General features: G+C 34.9%; 1 protein-coding gene across 1 annotated transcript; it reads left to right on the top strand.

Moving 5' to 3' along the window:
• Positions 1 to 1,295: 1,295 nt before the first annotated feature.
• papola (poly(A) polymerase alpha) lies at positions 1,296 to 15,996 on the top strand. Its single transcript, XM_077219880.1, has 11 exons — positions 1,296 to 1,435; positions 1,565 to 1,684; positions 1,775 to 1,884; positions 1,997 to 2,121; positions 3,033 to 3,166; positions 3,295 to 3,374; positions 7,688 to 7,926; positions 8,180 to 8,248; positions 8,403 to 8,456; positions 8,554 to 8,589; positions 14,707 to 15,996. The coding sequence occupies exons 3-11, from the start codon at positions 1,791 to 1,793 to the stop codon at positions 14,800 to 14,802; spliced, it is 927 nt and encodes a 308-aa protein (XP_077075995.1). The 5' UTR covers positions 1,296 to 1,435; positions 1,565 to 1,684; positions 1,775 to 1,790; the 3' UTR covers positions 14,803 to 15,996.
• The last annotated feature ends 2,922 nt before the right edge of the window (positions 15,997 to 18,918 follow it).

The following is an 18,918-nucleotide window of genomic DNA, read 5'->3' as shown; positions in this document are numbered from 1 at the left end:
ATTTCTTGTTAGTCTGTTTTTTCATAGTGTTCCTAATTTTCAACTTTAACTCTTTTTTTCAATTTCCGTCACTGTTTAGCATTTAGTCTGTGTTTTTATTAATTTTTAGATTAAATTCATTGTTACGACTTTAAGTCAGTAGGTGTGTTTGACTTGAAGCAATCCTGCTCAGACCAATCAGTGTTTGACATCAGAGCACCGCAAGAGCGATTCGAAAGCAGTCTTCTCTCTAACTGCTTCATGGTACTTCGATGTCATCCACCGATCGGTCCACGCAGTGCCGCTTCAAGTCAAACACACCTAATATTTCAGTCAAAGGATACAGAATTCTGACTGAAAAAAATAAAACTGATATTTTCTATCAGTAATGTAGGTTTAATACGGCTCATTGCTTTGCCATGTTAATTGAAGATCCATTGTGCTTGAAAGCTGATGAAGCTCAATTTTGGGGATTTTAGTGGGTAGATTTTTTTTTTTCTAAAACTTTCACTCCTTCACTTTCCGACACAAGTCTTCCCACCCCACATGAGGATGCAGCGACTGCATGCAGTTCATTGTGGTGCTCAATTCATAATCACCATGATTTCGTACAATGTAGTAATTAGCTGGTTTCAAAGAATGAATTAAAAATGTTTGATTTACAGCATCTCATTCTTTTCTGTCCAGACAAGCCCCTAAGACGTAATCAGAGTGGGGGCGAAATGCCCAAAGTGTGGTGTTCTGCAGAAAAATATAGATGAATACATTAACAGGATAAATTATGAACGTTTTAAGCTGCTCTTTACTTTAGCTGCGGTTAAAATGTAGGTTATCTTGCTTTTGCTTTGGCACTTAGATTAATATATAAGATATGGGGAGCCATTCCACTGAAAAAAATTTTTTTAAAACAATAAAATACTGAAATTTGTTTCAGTTGTTTTAGAAAACTGAGTTTGTACACTTCTATTCTCTTAGACAATCTATTCAAATGGGAAGTAACCCGTATTGAGTTACTTTGGTTAAACAAAATGATGCAGTTTTGCTTCAAATAAATGTGTTGTGAATTGGGAAACAGGATGAAAAATATTAAGAATGTATAGTTTTAGTTATAGATTGATTAGCATTTTACATGTTGCTAATTAACTATCTTTAACAGCAGATTCATGGCACTTTTTAAGTGTTTTAGTGTGTGAAATGAAGTGATCATGGCTGGATATGATAATGGTGATCTCCGCTGTCTTAAATGAAGTTCATAGAGATATGTTTGTCTTTGGAGAGAGGTGTAATGGTACATTTTTCAGTGAGATGGGGGCGGGACGGCCCTGTAAGTTTTGCCGGGTTTGGTTGAACAGCTCTTAGTCTAAAGGATGTAATGGCATTGTTCTGTCTTTTATGTCCCAAGGCATTATATAGTGTTGCTAGCAAGCGCACACACAGAGAAGCAGCACTTAGAGTGGTGAGTACAGCTTACTGTCTTCATCCAGCACTGTCACATGCTTAATGGGACCGATGTTCTGCTCAAATCCCCTGCATCTGTTTAAAGAAATGTGCTGGAATAGGACTAAATACACTGTTTGCCTGACAGGGTGGGCCTCGTGGAATCAAAGATCCGAATCCTGGTGGGAAACCTGGAGAAGAACGAGTTTATCACACTCGCCCATGTGAATCCACAGTCATTCCCGGGACTAAAAGAGGGAGCTGACAAGTGAGTTTAAGATGCTTTTAAAACCGACCTAAGAATAGTCAATAGTCCCATTCACAGTCTTTACTCGCTCTTCCCTTTGTGTACGTACAGGGAGGAGTTCAGCACAATGTGGGTAATAGGTATTGTGTTCAAAAAAATGGAGGGATCAGAAAATCTCAACGTGGACCTGACGTTTGATATCCAGTCCTTCACTGACACAGGTAAGACTTTGCGTCTGTTGGCAGTTTTAAAGAACACACTTGAAGAGTCGACATTGCTTTTGTTTTCTGGATGTTTTCTAGTAATCAGCATGTGTTCTTTGAATGGCTGTAGTTTACCGGCAGGCGATCACTAGTAAAATGTTTGAGCAAGATATGAAAATCACAGCCATGCATGTGAAGAGGAAACAACTCCATCAACTACTTCCTAAAGTCGCCATTCAAAGGGGCAAGAGAAAGGCAAGTGTTCATGTGTATCTTTGCACAACATGATAGACAATCGCTTAGAATCTAGATTAAAATACATGTGCTACACTTTAGCAATTTGTTGTTTTCATACGTTTTTGAATTGCAACAAAAGTCTAGTGTATCCAAGTAATAACAGGTGAATTCAGGTTGACTGGGACACTTTTCCCCAGTCATCTCAATGGCAAAAAGTGTACCAATAAACACAAATACACCCTATGCTTTCAAGGTGTACGAAATGTATGCGTTTAATGGTTCTTTTTCTAATATATTTTGAACATTTTTCAAGGTAAAAGTGTTTTTTTTTCTTCTTCCTAATATTATAAGTCATGCCGTTGTTGAAGAGGTTTTGTTATTTGACATTCTGAAGTTCAATGACCTTGACACACAATCATGTGAGGGTCTATAGGGGTCATTCTTATGGTATCATTTCATGCTTTATAGTTTTCTTGGCCTTAAGATGGCTTCTTGCACGTTTTGTTACACCACAGTGACTTGGATTTGTTGGATCAAAGCCTCACTGCCTATTTTTAAGATACTAAAAAAATGTGCAAGGTTCTTTTTTGTTTGTTTTTCTAGAGCATCAAATCATTTTAAATCAGTTTTTCTCAACCTATTTCTGCTTGTAATTGTAACAACGCTGCTCTTTCCAAACCTTATTAGCAGAAACTGGGACTGTTGATATATTTAATTACCCTTAGTTATTTGATTACAGACTATTATGTATGTAACTGTTACTAAGGGAAAAATTAGCATTTTAATAAATTTTAAAGGTGCAGTATGCAGTTTTTTGTGACACTAGTGGCACCTAATGGAATTACAAAAATACAGTATGTTTCTCACTCAACAGTGATGTACTATTTTTTTTTGTTAACTGTCTTGTTCTCATTTCCTTTTTCCTATAGCATTCGTCTGATGGCATTCGTGTGATGAATGACGGCAGTCTCGACCTATCGGTTGACAGTGATAACAGCATGTCAGTGCCCTCCCCCACAGGCCCTTCAGCTGCCAAGAGCACCCGTGCCTCCAGCCCTCAGGGGTAAAACATCTCAATATTTTCAACTGCTTCTCTAACATCATTTGTCTGACTTTCTGTAACTCTTGTCTTTTGGGAATACCTGTACACGTGCTTTTTTCTAAACTCTCCTCTTCTCTCCCTGACCATAGTTGCACTGGGACGGCCACAAACAACTCAGATTTGCAGGGAAAAACGGACACTTCAAGTGGAAGCCCGCTCCTGGCTGCTGGTATGTCTTTTGGGATCTTAAATCTATACGGCTTACTGTTTTATATTTGATGCAGACATTTTTAAGGCGTCAAAATAATCAACATGGTCAACTTGCTGAAAAACATCTACTTTTCAAGATGAACACTTACTAGACTGAAGCAGCTTAGGTTTACATGATTATCTGTACATCTTTTCTTTTTTTTTTTAGAGGAATCATGTTAAAATGTAAGTATTAAATATGATGCATCAGGCTTTTGAGGAACGTTCATTTTGTACATCTCTGTAATCACTGTAATCAAAAGTTGAACTATATTTAACTTTGACTGCGGCGTGCGCTCGAGCTCGCCAAATCTGCACTCCGCTTTGGTCGACTCGGCAACAAAACATCCTCGCACGGCGCAAGCTATTGAAATAAATGGGTTTCATAGCGCAGCGCATTCCACGTCCTGTCTGAAAGGGCCATTAGTGACTGAAATTACTTGGTGTGATAATGTAATGTTAGTATTGGATGTCTGTTATGGCACGTTTATTTGTGGAATATGCAGTGAACATAGCCAAAGTTACAGCACAGTAACTGTAATGTTAACTACCCGCAAATTAAAACCTGCAAACGTTGGCCCAGTGCATAACAACAATTGTTGATTGCTGAACAGAAATAGTGTCATACAAAAATAGCCTACTGTAAGGTTGAGGATGGCCTTATGCAATATTTACACTGCTCTATTCCAGTAGATAAATGTATATTTCTTGGTAATGAAATATATATATTTTTCCAATTAATATAGGCTATTTATCAGGTAGGTGCCTGTGCACTGTCCAAGTCTTCTGGGTTAAAATTTAATTACAGGTGGTTGTTGCACGATCTCAGATTTTGTTCAAACCTTGTCTAGGCTATATCAAGAATGTGTCCCAAAACCAAGGCCTGTAAAATATTTGTTCAAATCCTGTCTGTCTTCAGTTTTACAGCCTGAAAATCATATTATCTGGGAAGCAATATTTGGACAATAATATAATGAAAAGTATTATTCATAGGGATTATCTACTCAGACAGTTATACAGATTTGCTTAAATATCTGATCCTTCTGCTATTACGAAACACAATTTTGCCTGTTTATAGCATTATCTCTTTTAATGTGATAAAAAACATTAAATAATAATTTTGACTATGTATTGGTATGTAATTTACGGTGGTGTAAGGTGCTGGAAAAAGCTTTAAAATGGACATTGAAAGTGCTTGAATTTGACCTTGGAAAAGGTGTACGAACCCTGTGTATTGCATTTCATTAAGTTTTTCCTCCGGCAATAAAAACTACTGTGTTTTGATCATAAAACGAAGCATTAATATCTTATTAAAGACATTATTGGTAGATATAATGACGACTGATATTTATATGCATTTACTTTTAAATAAGCTTTTATACTGTTATAAAGATCTCAGTTACGATACTGGAATTTCTAACTGCGATACAATACCTTGAAAAATATTGATACTCAATACCATTTTTGATAGATATTTAATTCAATACTTAATTTTTTGATAAGTTGGGTAATTTTGTTCTAATAGTTGTCACAGCACATGGAGGTTTTATTTTGAACAAAATTTATTAGAAAAAAGAAAATAAATAAAATTTTAACAAATAAATTGCAAATAAATACATTTTAATACAGAGACAAATGAAAAAAATACTGCTTTAAAGGGATAGTTCGCTCAAGAACTTAAATGGTCATTTATTCACCCTCAAGTTGTTCCAAACCATGGGGTTCTTTCTTTTGTTGAACACAAAGGAAGATACAAAAAAGAATGTTGCTAACCAAACAGTTTCTGGTCCCCATTGACTTCCATAGTATTTTTTTTCTATACTATGGAAGTCAATGGGAACCAGCAACTGTTTGGTTACCCAACATTCTTCAAATTATCATCTTTTATTGTTTAGCAGCAGTAAAAAAAAAAAAAAAACAGGTTTATTATTAGGGCTGCAACTAACGATTATTTTGATAATCGATTAATCGGACGATTATTTTTTCGATTAATCGATTAATCGGATAGAAATTAAATTAGATTTTTTTTTATTATAACTAAATAAAACCGTAAATCAGGGTATTTATGTGTAAAAGTGTACTTTAAAAAGTGCAAAAGCCACACATTGAGTTTTACTAATATCAATATTTGCATTGTTTTTAATGATAATTGCTGATGGCAAGTTGACAAACATGATTATTGTTAAAAAAATGAAATCCAACATATTATGTTTTAACACAATTTTTGTTAAAACAAATTTACACAGACATGTTGTTCAGATGTGAATATCTGAACTAAAAACAAACTAAAAACATCTAAAATATATAATTCATTTAATTTTTATTTAAAATTAATTATATATAAGGAATATAAGGATAAAGAATATAATATATATTATATATAATATATAAAAGAATAATATAAGGATAAATTGATTAAATAAATATAGAAAGACTGAAAACAATTGTGTGAACGTAGAGCCGCAGTAGATCGCGTTTGAAAAACAATTAAAACTTAGTAGACAAATGCTATAAAAAGAGAACGGAATGGAGGTAACGTTACCAGGCTTGAGTAAAGGACAGGAGAAATTATGCATTAGTGCACAAGCATTCGCTGAAAACCACTGAGTACAGTGACTAAAAAACAATATTTTACTGCTGCTGTTATTAACTGCCTTTATATTTAGTGCTTCGCTTTGTAAAGACCGTTTTAATTTAACCTATTTCTGCGGTAGCGCTATTTTAATCCATCACTTACGTTGCGAGCGAACTGATTGCGCAACCTGATGCTCGAGACAAAATACAGACATCCCAAGATCCCGGAAGTCCCGGGAGTCTCCCGCATATTGATTGCGGCTCCCTGATGCCCGCGAATTAGTTCAAACTCCCGAAATCGCGCAAGCGAGACAGAAGAGACTGCTCCAAACCGTGTAGCGCGCGCGCTCGGCAGAGCGCCTGAGGGAGAGAGACCTTGCGTGTGTGTGCGTACCAGTAAACGCTCCCCGTGACGTAAGCAGACCAACTAATCGATAATGACATTCGTTGACAACGATTTTCATAATCGATTATAATCGATTTTATCGATTAGTTGTTGCAGCCCTATTTATTATACAGGTTTGGAACAATTTGAGGGGGAATAAATGACTTTTTCTTTTTTGGTGAACTATCCCTTTAAGGTTTTTCAGGTGAGTCTAACAGTAGTATTCGGATAAGAAATGCAGCACAAATTAAATAATTAAATGTAAAATAACACTGGTTTGTCGTCTTTGTAAAAATTAAATAGTTACAAAAGTTATTCAGTCAAGAGCAGCGAGTGCATGCAACTTACTGTTACACATGCATTTTTTCTTAACGATAACTAAATTTGGTGTACTATATCATACTGTTTGCGTAAAAGCTGGGTATTATGACTCAACAAAACCACTTTTTTTGTTGACGACTTTTTAAAGATTTTTTTAAAATCTTTTCATTTCATGTCAAATAGTCATTTGCATAAGACGCCCAAACCATCTCCATATAAGGGCTTTCCGCGCACGATTTCCTTATAGCCCTTCGTCACGCTAGTCTAACTTGCCGCTGTTTGCTCTCTCCCGATCCTCAATCCATTCTCACCACTTCAAAAACAAACACATTTTATACAGACCCAGATTACAGACCTTTCATTAGCCAGCTGTAAATACGCGTATATCTGTGTTATTCAGAGAAACCTCGCAGCTGAAGCTATAATGCAGCTTTTCTTACTTTAACTGTGTATGATGGAATTTATTTAAGATGCATATCAACAGTATTTTTTAATAATTTTAATACAATTAATGCAATATACTTCAATATAATTATAGTTGTGTTAGGATAAAATATCTTAGCCGTACAGAGTACGGGCTTTTTGCGCATTTGTCGTTTAATTTCTTCCTATATTTTTTTGTAAATTGTGCGTATGCATGCTTAGTGAATGAGACCCATTCTTCATTGTTCGAAACCTGTATGACTTGCTTTAATCCATAGAACACAAAAGGATACGTTATGAAGGATTGTTCTTGCTGCTTTTTCCCGTTTTTTAAAAGCATCATAGAAGTTATCCATATTTAAGTTTGCTTCACCCATATTTTCATAGGATAGAAATCAAACTTGTGTGACATACCAAATGGAAAATGACTTAAATATAACTATAGAAAAGAGCAGCTTGAACATTCTTCAAAATCTTTGAAAAAAAATAGTCATTTGGGTTTGGAACAACATGTAATTGATGACAGACTTTTCAATTTTTTGTATGAAGTTTTTAACATTACTACTGATATGTTTTTGTATTTATCATAGCAGTGGATGGATCTAAACCCGATAATGTTGGGACCTCCAGCAGCAACGCCCCGGGTAAGGGGGCAGCTGCACTGAAGAGGCCTGCCTCACCCCTTCAGCAAGATTTGGAGAAGAAAGCCAAAGTGGACAGTGTCCAACAGGACCCTCATGCTAGTCCATGTTTATCTACTAGCCCGGCCAGTAAGAGACCTGCCTCACCCCTCGAGAATGAGAAGTCCAAGAAAGCCAAAGTAGAGGATGTAAGTCAACGCTCATTCATCTGTTGAACCCTTTTAAATTTTTTTTTAAATGTTTTATTTCCAGCATTAAGTTAATCATTTTATATTCTACACATTATTCAATGCTCTTTCACATGTCGTGAATGCCTTCAAAATTACAGTATATTAGTTTTTATTGTCAATATTGTTGTCAAAATTGCCCCCATTTAAGAATCATCCACAAACATTACATATAAAGTGATCTGAAAAGCCTAATTAAGTCCTACTCTTCCAGTTCTCAACCCCAGAAGCAAACTCCGCTGATGCTGATGACCATGTTGCTGCGGATCCAGCTCTAAACACTGTTTGTTCTTTCTTTGTTACAAAAATGCGAACATTTTTATCTCCATTCTATTGGCTGAACTTAAAGAGGAAGCTTATCTATAATCTTTGTTGTTCGTTGCTCAGGGTGTCAGTCTCTAACTGTGACTGTTGTATTTTATTTTTTTCTTATGCAGAGCGTTGAAGTGGTTCCTTCAGATGGTGAATTGAAAACGGAGACCGAATTAACGGTAAACTAATCATAAAAACAGGGTTTTCTAGTTATAATCATAAATGGAGTGAATACATGAGAACTTAAATGCTGATGTTATTTCTTGTTATTCTCAGGTGGTGGAAACCACAGAGAAGATACCGCTTTCCCAGGTTAGGACATGTTCATTTGATTATTACATATGAAGATTATTAGGCTACATAAATAATAATCCTTCCATGGCCACGAATCAAGTCATTTATCTGTTCACACTGAAAGCTTAAAGTCCCTGTAAAGGCCCCCAGCGTTTGAGAGCATTTTTTCAAGATTTTGATAGCTTATTTTATGTATTTGCCGGCTTTTTTTATCATTCAAATTTGGCTGGGTGGCTAATGACACATTTTTGTGTGGTGTGACACATACTTAAAACACATACTTAATTTTGATTTTACAGGGACTTTTTATGGTCCACAAAGCACCAGCCAATTAAAACAGAATTTTTTTTTTAACTGTTTTAATAACAAAATATCTTTATGCATTAATAGCCATAAGGATTATGATGTACACTACCATTCACAAGTTTGGGGTCATAACGATTTACTCAAAGTGATGTCACTTTTGATAAATTTAATGCATGCTTGCGGAATAAAGGTGTGTGTATATATATATATATATATATATATATATATATATATGTTTTTTTTTTTAAATCGTAATGACCCCAAAACAAATGAATCGTTACAAAAAGCCTTCACTTTCTATTCATCAAAAAATAAGAAGCAGCACAAATGTTCAACATTGATAATAATAAATGTTTCTTGAGCAGCATATTAGACTGATTTCTGAAAGATCATGTGGATCATTAGACTGGAGTAATGATGCTGAAAACTTAGCTTTAAATTACATTTTAAAATGTTAAAATAGAAAAGTTATTTTACATTGTAATAAATTACAGTTTTTACTTCATTTTTGAACAAATAAAGGCAGCCTTGGTGAGCATAAGAGACTTCTTATCAAAACTATTTTTAAAAAATCTCACCAACCGCAAATTTTTAAACCGTGCTGTAACACTAGTTAGCTAATTGAAATCTGTAGGGAAGCAAAAGACAGGCCATTTTTAAGAGATTTTAAAATCACATATTACAATAAGTTCTCTGAAAATGATTACATCAGTATTTAAGATGTTTGAAGAACTTAACATAGGCTTTGGTTTATAATTGAGTATAAAGTTTATTCCAAATAATTTTAATTTAAATAGTCTACTATAGAGCTGAATAGAAATAACTGCAACACTTTATTTTAGGGCAACGTACTTACACATTACTACAGTAATAGTACTTTCTATAGTAATAACAGTAAATTATGCAAAAATAAACCAAACCATAACTCTATAGTAGGGGAGAGCCGGGACAATTGAAACACTTTTCAGATAAACATCGTTTTCTTTTTTTTTTGTGATCAACAACTCACATATGTGTTCTCTTAGTATCATGTGTTATTCGGAACAAATATAGAATGATTTAAGTAAAAATTGTCTTTTGAACGGTAGTTAAGCTTTGTTTCAATCGTCCCGCATGATAGGGCTATTGAAACACAGGGGTGGGACGGATGAAACATAACAGTTTAAAAGGCAACTATTCATCTAATACTTCTTTTTATTAACAATACCTGACAAGTAACTTATGTACATATTGTTACAAACATATTTTATAATTTATTTTAATTCAAAGGTTCATAGTAACCATTTTTGTTCTTTCGCCCAATAAACAATAGGTGAAAAGCCTATGCGCATTTTGCTATTATGAAGAAAACGAGGTCAACTTTACATTATTACAGGGTTCGTACAAGGTGCTTAAATTTAAAAAAGTCAAATGCAAGTACTTCGAGCACTTTAAGTCCTGGAAAACCCTTGAAAACAGCCATATTTTTGAAGAGGTACTTGAAAAGTGCTTGAATTATTTAAAATAGGGATTCACCGATACCGAGCTCATGTACTCGTAAAAATGCTCCGATACCAACAACCGATAGGCCTACAAGGCAGCGTGTGTATAGTAACACAGCTGTGGTGCGCGAGCTGATCAGAGAAAACCGCGCAGTGGATTGAGCGTGCAGTGGCACAGCGAGCTGGTCGAGCACATCCCTTTAAACAGACCTCAGTGGAAGGTTGGTAGATCAGTCGGATGTCAATGGCAAAGAAAATAAAACGAGGCATGTAGCTTATTATTAACGCTATCTGACGAGAGAGCTCAGTTCTGTTGAAGGCTCTTGATTGCTGGTCGATCGTTCACTCAGCACGAGTTATTTGGAAAACTAAATCGTATATGTAAGTAAAGTAAAACATGAACTGTTACCTGATTTATGTATAACGAGTGACTCCCTACATTATTACTGGACGTTTGCAGTCGAGAAGTTCCATGAACGCAAACATCAGCGCGTGCCCCGCAAACCAGCGTCTCAGCGCGCGAATTAGTTATTGATTTAAATTGTCTGTCACGTCTTGCGCTTGTACGCACGAATTCACACAAAATTATTATGTAAAAACGTCCATCTTGGCGAGTATCCTAGTAAACAAAGTCAGTTATATCTCAAGTGATCGTAGCCATGTTCAAATGGGGTCCGTGCGTTCAGTCTTAAAGGGGCAGCAGTTTAACAAACCCACTGCTGTTTTAATGCTAATCAAACAATGGACAAATAAATTACTCGCTGCTCTTGACTAAATAGGCTAACCTTTTCAACTTTACAAAAATATCCATCTATATTTAATTTACCCAGTAATGAATATGCAATTTTTTCACATTTGATTACTTTATTAAAATGTCTGTACCTGTTAGATCTACCCGAAAAATTCTAAAAATGCTGGTTATTTAATTTGTAGCCTTTCTTTGTTCTATTGTATTTATTTGTAAGTTGATTATTCGTTCTTATTTTGTTGCTGACTGCTTACCTTTAATAATGTTTTAAAATTATATTAATTAGGCTGGCAGTTTTTGTTGTAGTATCAAAATTGGATTAAATAATTGATATTTCACTGGTGTCTAAACATTTTTACCACTGACCCAATCCTCAGCACTGACCCTTCTGGAGCTGCTCTAGCCTAAATATGTGCTGTGAATAGAATGTACAGTAACAGAAGCTCATACAATGCATTTTAGCAGGCTTAATTAAGCATGAAAATAATTGAAAGAAATATTTGATGAACAAGTTAAGCCAACTAATATGATTTATATTATTTTGGTTTATCTACTAATACATTTAAAAATTACAAATGCTGTGAAAATTCAGAGATCGGTTATGGTATCGGTATCTCGTTCTGCAAAAAGTGGTATCGGTGCATCCCTAATTCAAAATATTGTGATTTTTTTTTTTTTGTTGAAAAAAATACAATTGTTTCACGCTAAATCAACAGCCCGTCTGAGATGTAGAGCTATTTCTCATGGCTATGAGCATGATATTAAGTATATGATAAGTATATAATACAACTTTCATTCTTCAGGTCAATCATATATATTAATGGGAAAAAAAATCAGTTTCAATATCCTTTCAATGGTTAAGGGGATTTCCCATGCCTGACAGCGCTGGTCAATGGATTGACTTCTATGAAGTGAAACATCAGATACCATATATATATATATATATATTTAATTTGAGTAATAAAAAAAAAAGATATTGTTTGATAAGTGCTGATTGAAGTCCTTGAAATCCAAAAAAGTAGTGCTTAAAGTCCTTGAAAGTCCTGGAATTTCTTTTAACAGAGTCTGTACGAACCCTGTTATTAAAGAGATAACGTGTTGCATACCTGAAAATTAATTTGCATTAAAAGAAAAACAAGTCTAGGAACAGTATGAATCTATGAACAGTATAGGCTAAATAACCATCTATAAACAGTAGCCTCTCCTTGTAGTTTTTTTTTACTTCTTGGCATTTTCCGTAGGTTCATATGGTTAAATAACTATTAACCCACGAAAACACATCTTATGCATTACAAAATGTTTTCTTTATTCATTGCAAAACACTTTTTTTATTCAATGCTTAAACACATAGTGTGACCACATGAACAGTGGTTTTCCTATGACCAGGTTTAAGTGGCAGGAGGCGCTGTCGGGACGGTTGAAACACTTGTTACGAATGTCCCGAAAGCGCATCCTGCCATTTAAACCTGTTTTGCACTTAAACTAAAAAACTCTGATATTGCACACTTAAGGGTGTGTTGCAGTACTAATACTCCTGCCGTATTATCATTACATATTATCATTATATTAATGGCACATAAAACAATAAATGCAACTTGTCAGTCAAAAAAAAGTACCGCACGAAAGAATTCACTTACCGGACTCAAAAACATCTTTACGGATTTTTTTTTTTGAACTCCAAAACGGCATGACATAAAGAAGAAATGTTTTTGCGAGTCTGGTAGGCATTGCGTGCTGTACGTGCTGATGAAATTTGATGACGTGAGTGGTTTTCAAGGAAATCTCAAAGGTTCATCCGTCCTGCGTTTCAAACGTTGTAGTTTCAAAGTACATGTAGTTCATTTTACTCAGTACTTATTTAAACAAGTACAACGTAACTATGTCTCCTCAAAATAAAGGGTAACTAAGAATTCAAAATGCTCAATGAACAAATGGATTGTATCCACTACAGTGGATGAATGTATTTTCTAGGGCTGAAACGATTCCTCGAGTTACTCGATTACAAAAAATCCTTGAGGCAAAAATTCTGCCTCGAAGCCTCGTTAAATTCCTATGACGCGCACTATACTCGCGGCACAGGGATTTGATTGTTTCACACTGACCGTTTATTCACACGGACCTGTTCAGGAAGAAATAGTTGGCGCGATGGCAGAGAATAAATATGTAAATAAACGGCAGAAATTGTCTTAAGTGTGGGATCATTACACACTTAATTCACTTAATACACTTAACTCGCTGAAACAAGGAAACGTAGTCTAAGCCTATTGATGTTCGCTGATTTTAATCCCATACTGTATTTGTAGCGATGTCGTGATGCGGTTTGACTAGATATGATTTTTAGCTTTGACATTTTTAAGTAGTAAACGTAACTATCACGTTCAATTGCAGGAGTATAGCCTAAAAAAAGAACCCCTTCACACACACACACACACACACACACACACACACACACACACACACACACACACACACACACACACACACACACACACACACACACACACACACGCCAGTCAGACCAATTGCAGAAATGCATCACATATGCTTAAACATTTATGTAGCCACGCAACAATAATTTCAGCATGCATTCACTGTACACACCGGGACGTGATGGAGGAACAAATATTGTATTGCAGTCTTTGCGAGACCTTGTTTGTATTTCACGTCTGCCAAATACAGACAACAACAAAAAATTAAAGTCCCCAGCCTGTTGGTTTTTAATAAAGACTCGGAGTACTCATTTTTCAGTTAAAACGCACGGAACAAAAAGTGTGTCAGCTTTTACTGCGTGTTCAACAACAAGTCATGTTACAGCTCTTCTTCAGCGTTAAACTACCAGAATACACAAATATGCTTAGATGCTTAGAGTGGTTATATTATGACATCTTAAAGGAAAATTCACATATGAGATAGCTTTATAACTTGCATACTATAACTTATAGTATATAACTTATAACGGCTTTAACTGAAATAGACACAAGTTTAATATAACTATTCTGTTAATAAAACGCACACAAAAAAATATCCGATTACTCGATTGATCGATTAAGTGCTAGATTAATCGATTACAAAAATAAGCGATAGCTGCAGCCCTAGTATTTTCAGTTATGGCAAGCAATCTACAAAAAAACACCAAGGGACATTTATTCAGGTAGTTAAGTCATATTCTTGTTAAGGTTAACAAACAGGATTTGAGATTTCACTTTGATTTTCCAGGACAATGCAACGTAAAACTAATCATCTTGTTGAAGAAACGGCTAGTTCAAACAGAAACAAGATTATTACTTGATAACCATAAAGATATAGTTTTAAAGATCGATCTAAATATAAAAGAATAGCAGAGTCAACACCACAACCAGCTGATGAACAATAAAAACATTGACAGCCAATCAGAATTCATCCCGCTTTAAAGAGCTTGAGTATTTAAAGCGACAGACGACAAACCTGCAGTGTGTGCTTCGAATAAACAATGATATTGTGCATTGGTGTGGACGCTAATATATTTAGTTATCTTTATGGCTCTTGTTCATTGTGTGAACGGGCCTTTACACTGATTCCAATCTGTTTCACAGACAATCTATCCTTTTTAATGTTCCACAGAAAATTTCCCACACCGATCTGTCGGACGTCCAAATCCTCCCGTCCAACCCCATCGCAGTGGTCAAGAACTCCATCAAGCTGAGACTCAGCAGGTAGAAGCGGTCCGGTCTCGTGCTCAGGTGGTGAACGTCCCCTCGGCTCCTGCACATGTGCAACATGGCTCTCCACAAGGGGGCAGCTCTGTTCTTCCACAAACTCCCTGTGCTCTCTCTCTCTCTCTCGATCTCGCTCTCGCACTCTCTCTCTCTCTCTCTCGCTCTCTCCCTCTGCCCTTCCGTACACTGCAAAAAAAGATGTCATACACAAAAACCTCAATGTGTTTGTGTGATTTGGTGCACATGCTTTGTAAATCCGTTCATGTCCTTCTGTTTTGACCTGAAAGACAGTGACGCTTTGCTGTTTTTTTCCTCTTATTCATTTTTTTTTTTTTTAAATCTATAAAGAGGCATGTAATTATATTCCAGGGTACAGTTGGTCTATTGGAGATCGATCCACCATATTGTACAGAGCTGAAGGTGGAGGTGGAGATGCATTGAATGGATGTGAACTAATGACTAATCTGACAGCGGAGGACATGGCCAGCTCATCCAGATGATTCGAGCTCACTAATGCAGCTGTAATTTAACCAAATCAGTCTGAGATTAGTGTAAACACCATCATTTTGCTCCGCCGTCTTAGCAGGGCATTAATTATGGGTGTTGTTAGGAGTGGAATAGCTAGTATTCCCAGCATGCTTTGATTCATGCTCTGAGGAGACAGACCAGTGCTGGCCATTCATTTAGGCTTGTTTTACCATGTGTATATATATAGAGAGACGACAATATTGAAACTTTGATTTGCTTACAACAGCTTGGTTTTCCTGTTATATGCTGGGATTTTCCTAATGTGGAATCAAAGATGCATTTCGAATGGGATTTAAAAATGGCGGGTCAACTCGTTTCCGTTGACCTGATTTTGAGGATATGGACGTGAATATGTAACGACGATAAAAGATTGATTTAAGTTTCAAGCGAATGATGGTTTATTGGGGCTGGAGAGTGATTTTGTTCATTTTTGAAATCTGTACAAACTTTTCTTACTCCGTGTTTTGTCTTGATGGTCTTTGTTGACTGTGGATTGGTGTAACGGTAAAGCTGCCGCCCCGGGAACACTCGTCACGGCACAGATTCACTCCTGTGAAATGCCTCCTATGGCCTTGCAATGTTCTTTCAGTTCTTTCATACGCTTATTTGTAAAGACAAGGTATTGTACTTTTTCACAAATAAAAGTCTACGTTGTTGCAAAAAGAAATCTGTGTGATCGGTTTGTTTGTATCGCCTCTTAACATTAGGGATTATTAGTGCAGTGCTTTATACTGCACAAATTAAAACCTTTAAAAACGTTTTCAGCCAACTGGTGAGCTTGCCAGCACTTTTGCAGAGTGCTGATTTTGGACTCTGGGTGTGTTGAATTGTACATCTTGTTCTGGGCAATAACAGTGTAAACACTTTTTTGGTGAAAAGTGTGGTCAATTTATTTTTGTTAGTGTGATTACACAAATAAATACCGCAATATTAATTCGCAACATGTACTTATAGAGTTATACAGGTCCTTCTCAAAAAATGAGCATATTGTGATAAAGTTCATTATTTTCCATAATGTAATGATAAAAATTAAACTTTTATATATTTTAGATTCATTGCACACCAACTGAAATATTTCAGGTCTTTTATTGTTTTAATACTGATGATTTTTGCATACAGCTCATGAAAACCCAAAATTCCTTTGGTTGTGTCATTGTTACAGTGTTATTCTGTGTTTAAGTACGGAGTAATATTAAGTAACTACATGTACTGACTATAGGGTTAGGGTAGGATTAGGGTTTGGCTGAGGGTTAGTTTCATGTAATTATGCATAATTTGCTGTTATTACTATGCTACGTATATGTAACAAGGACATAGTAAAATAAAGTGTTACCAATATAGAGTTATGCGTTTAGAAAATGTGTAGGTAATGTAGTAATTACCTATACAGACTGACTTTAAGAAATACCCAAACAAAACTCAGAAAATATGGTGTTTTCTACACTAAAATATCCATCAGCTTAAGGGGCCATTCTACAGAATTGGTTCAAAGTCAGAGTTGGAAACGTCTTGAAAATGTTTACTTTTTTTTCACTAATTTTGTATGTATGCAAATTGTATAATATCCAAGGTACAAATTTCTAGTATTTGTGCATTTAATTATATTGTATTTTCAGAAAGTTTTGGAATATTTTTCCTCTCCCCAAATTTGTCACTACCTTTTTTTTTTTACAATAATACGTAAATAAGTTAAAAACAAGGCTTTTATTGACCTATTAGTATTTTGTTTACAACTACCTTGTATATCTATTTTTTGCTATTTAAAAAAAAAAAGTTTTCACAGGTAAATCAATGGCAATTAAAATTGTAACAATATTTCAAGTGTAATTTATAAGATTTGTTGTATTTTGAATCCAATCTTTCTTTGTAAAAGGCATTAAGTTAATCATACTTATTTTAAAGTTAAGGATTCATTAGTTTGAATATACATTGAACCAAACACTATAATAACATCTTAGTTGATAATTCAATATACTTTTAGACAAAACATGCATGTTTCGGTCGTGACTAATGTTTTGGTAGCGACCACATCACATTACAGAATTTTAACTCTCATACTAAAACATACTAAGATACTAATGATTTGCATAACTGTACTAAAATTGTTTTTATTTCCCCCAAATACATGATTGTGTAAATTTTTCGCACTACCAAAACATCCTTGACATGTTTCATTTTCAAACATGACGGTTTCGGTAGTGACAATTTTAGATACTTTTGAGCCTAACTCAAAGATGCCAATCAGCATATGATTAACTAGCACAGTTCTGAACAGTTGTACACACACAAAAACTAAATTTTATCGAATAACGCTAAAAAAAACCATGATGTCACAACCGAAACTTCACCGCATCTTTTGGTAGTGACAAATTTGAGAAACTTTTGAGCCTAGCTCAAAGATGATAACCAGCACAAGGTTACCTAGCACATTTCTGAACAGTTGTACACACATAAAAACTAAATTTTATGAAATAACACCCAAACAAGGTTGCTTAATTGCAGAAAAAATGTGTTTGGTAGTGACGTTCCTTAAAGTTACACACAGATTTTTAGACTTTTGATAGTATGATTTCAACATGATAGTACCTATCTACAATGAAAGAGAGGCTAGAGAGAGGGACACAGGAATATTACCTGATCAAAAATGTAGGGGTGTGGTTACAATCAGTCTCAGCCAATAGACTAAAACACAGTGTTTCGGTAGTGACATGAAAAAGCGGGACACATTGTTTTACATAAAGTTTCATGATTTAAATATATATATATATATATATATATATATATATATATATATATATATAACTTCACTTTTTAAAAGAAATCAAAAATATATTTTTAAAAACAACAATGGAAAAAAAATAATTTCAATATAATTTTCACAAATTGAAATTTAGGGGTTCGGGTAGGCCCCCTCCCAATTGAAAGTACCCAATAAATGATGATTTTATATATAAGCTTACTGATATTTTAAATATTGGGGAATCCAACAGATAATAGAAGGATCTTTGTAAACATCTAAAATTTGAATACTTAAATTTTTGTTTCTGGGACAGCAGTTTGCATCAATTCTGTAGAATGGCAATAAGAGTGATTAACAACCACGCTGTTTATTCCTATTTCCAAAATATGCACTGCAAAATTTTCCATTTTTGATCGATTGTGTACACTTGACTTTTTTAAGGTCACCTAAACAACCTTTATTTATTTTCACATACATTTTGTTCTGTCAATCCTGTTTTTTCAGTCACTAGTCACACCAGAATAAAAAACACATTTTCTTAAAGGGGGCCCTTTACCTCTTAATACCTTACTATCATCAATAAAAAATAAAAAAAAGCTATCTTTCGACATTTTCTGAAGAAAATGTTAGTGATGCTTTATGCTTACTCATGTAAATGATGTCATCACTTATCACCAAAGTACTTTATCTTTTGGTAACATCTTAATTAATCTAAAGAATATTTTTCCACTATAAAGAGCTTTCTGGTTCCAGGGTTTCATGAACGTCAAAGTGCAAATGAAGCAGTCAAGGTAACATTATTTACTAACTGGATTTCCTCCATCTTGCAGTACTACACCTGTGTCGTCT

This window comes from Siphateles boraxobius, unplaced genomic scaffold (assembly GCF_051911475.1).
Source record: "Siphateles boraxobius isolate OS27281-9 unplaced genomic scaffold, OSU_SipBor_1 8, whole genome shotgun sequence".
Lineage (NCBI taxonomy): Eukaryota > Metazoa > Chordata > Actinopteri > Cypriniformes > Leuciscidae > Siphateles > Siphateles boraxobius.
The sequence above is the reverse complement of the archived record's forward strand: the minus strand, read 5'-3'. Positions and strand labels throughout refer to the sequence as shown.

Bases quoted from the DNA above. Each gene is read 5' to 3' on its own strand.
- papola (XM_077219880.1), top strand. From the start codon at position 1,791: ATGTGGGTAATAGGTATTGTGTTCAAAAAAATGGAGGGATCAGAAAAT. The intron at 7,927-8,179 runs GTAAGTCAACGC...CTACTCTTCCAG, and splicing joins AGAAAGCCAAAGTAGAGGAT to TTCTCAACCCCAGAAGCAAA. The intron at 8,457-8,553 runs GTAAACTAATCA...TGTTATTCTCAG, and splicing joins AAACGGAGACCGAATTAACG to GTGGTGGAAACCACAGAGAA.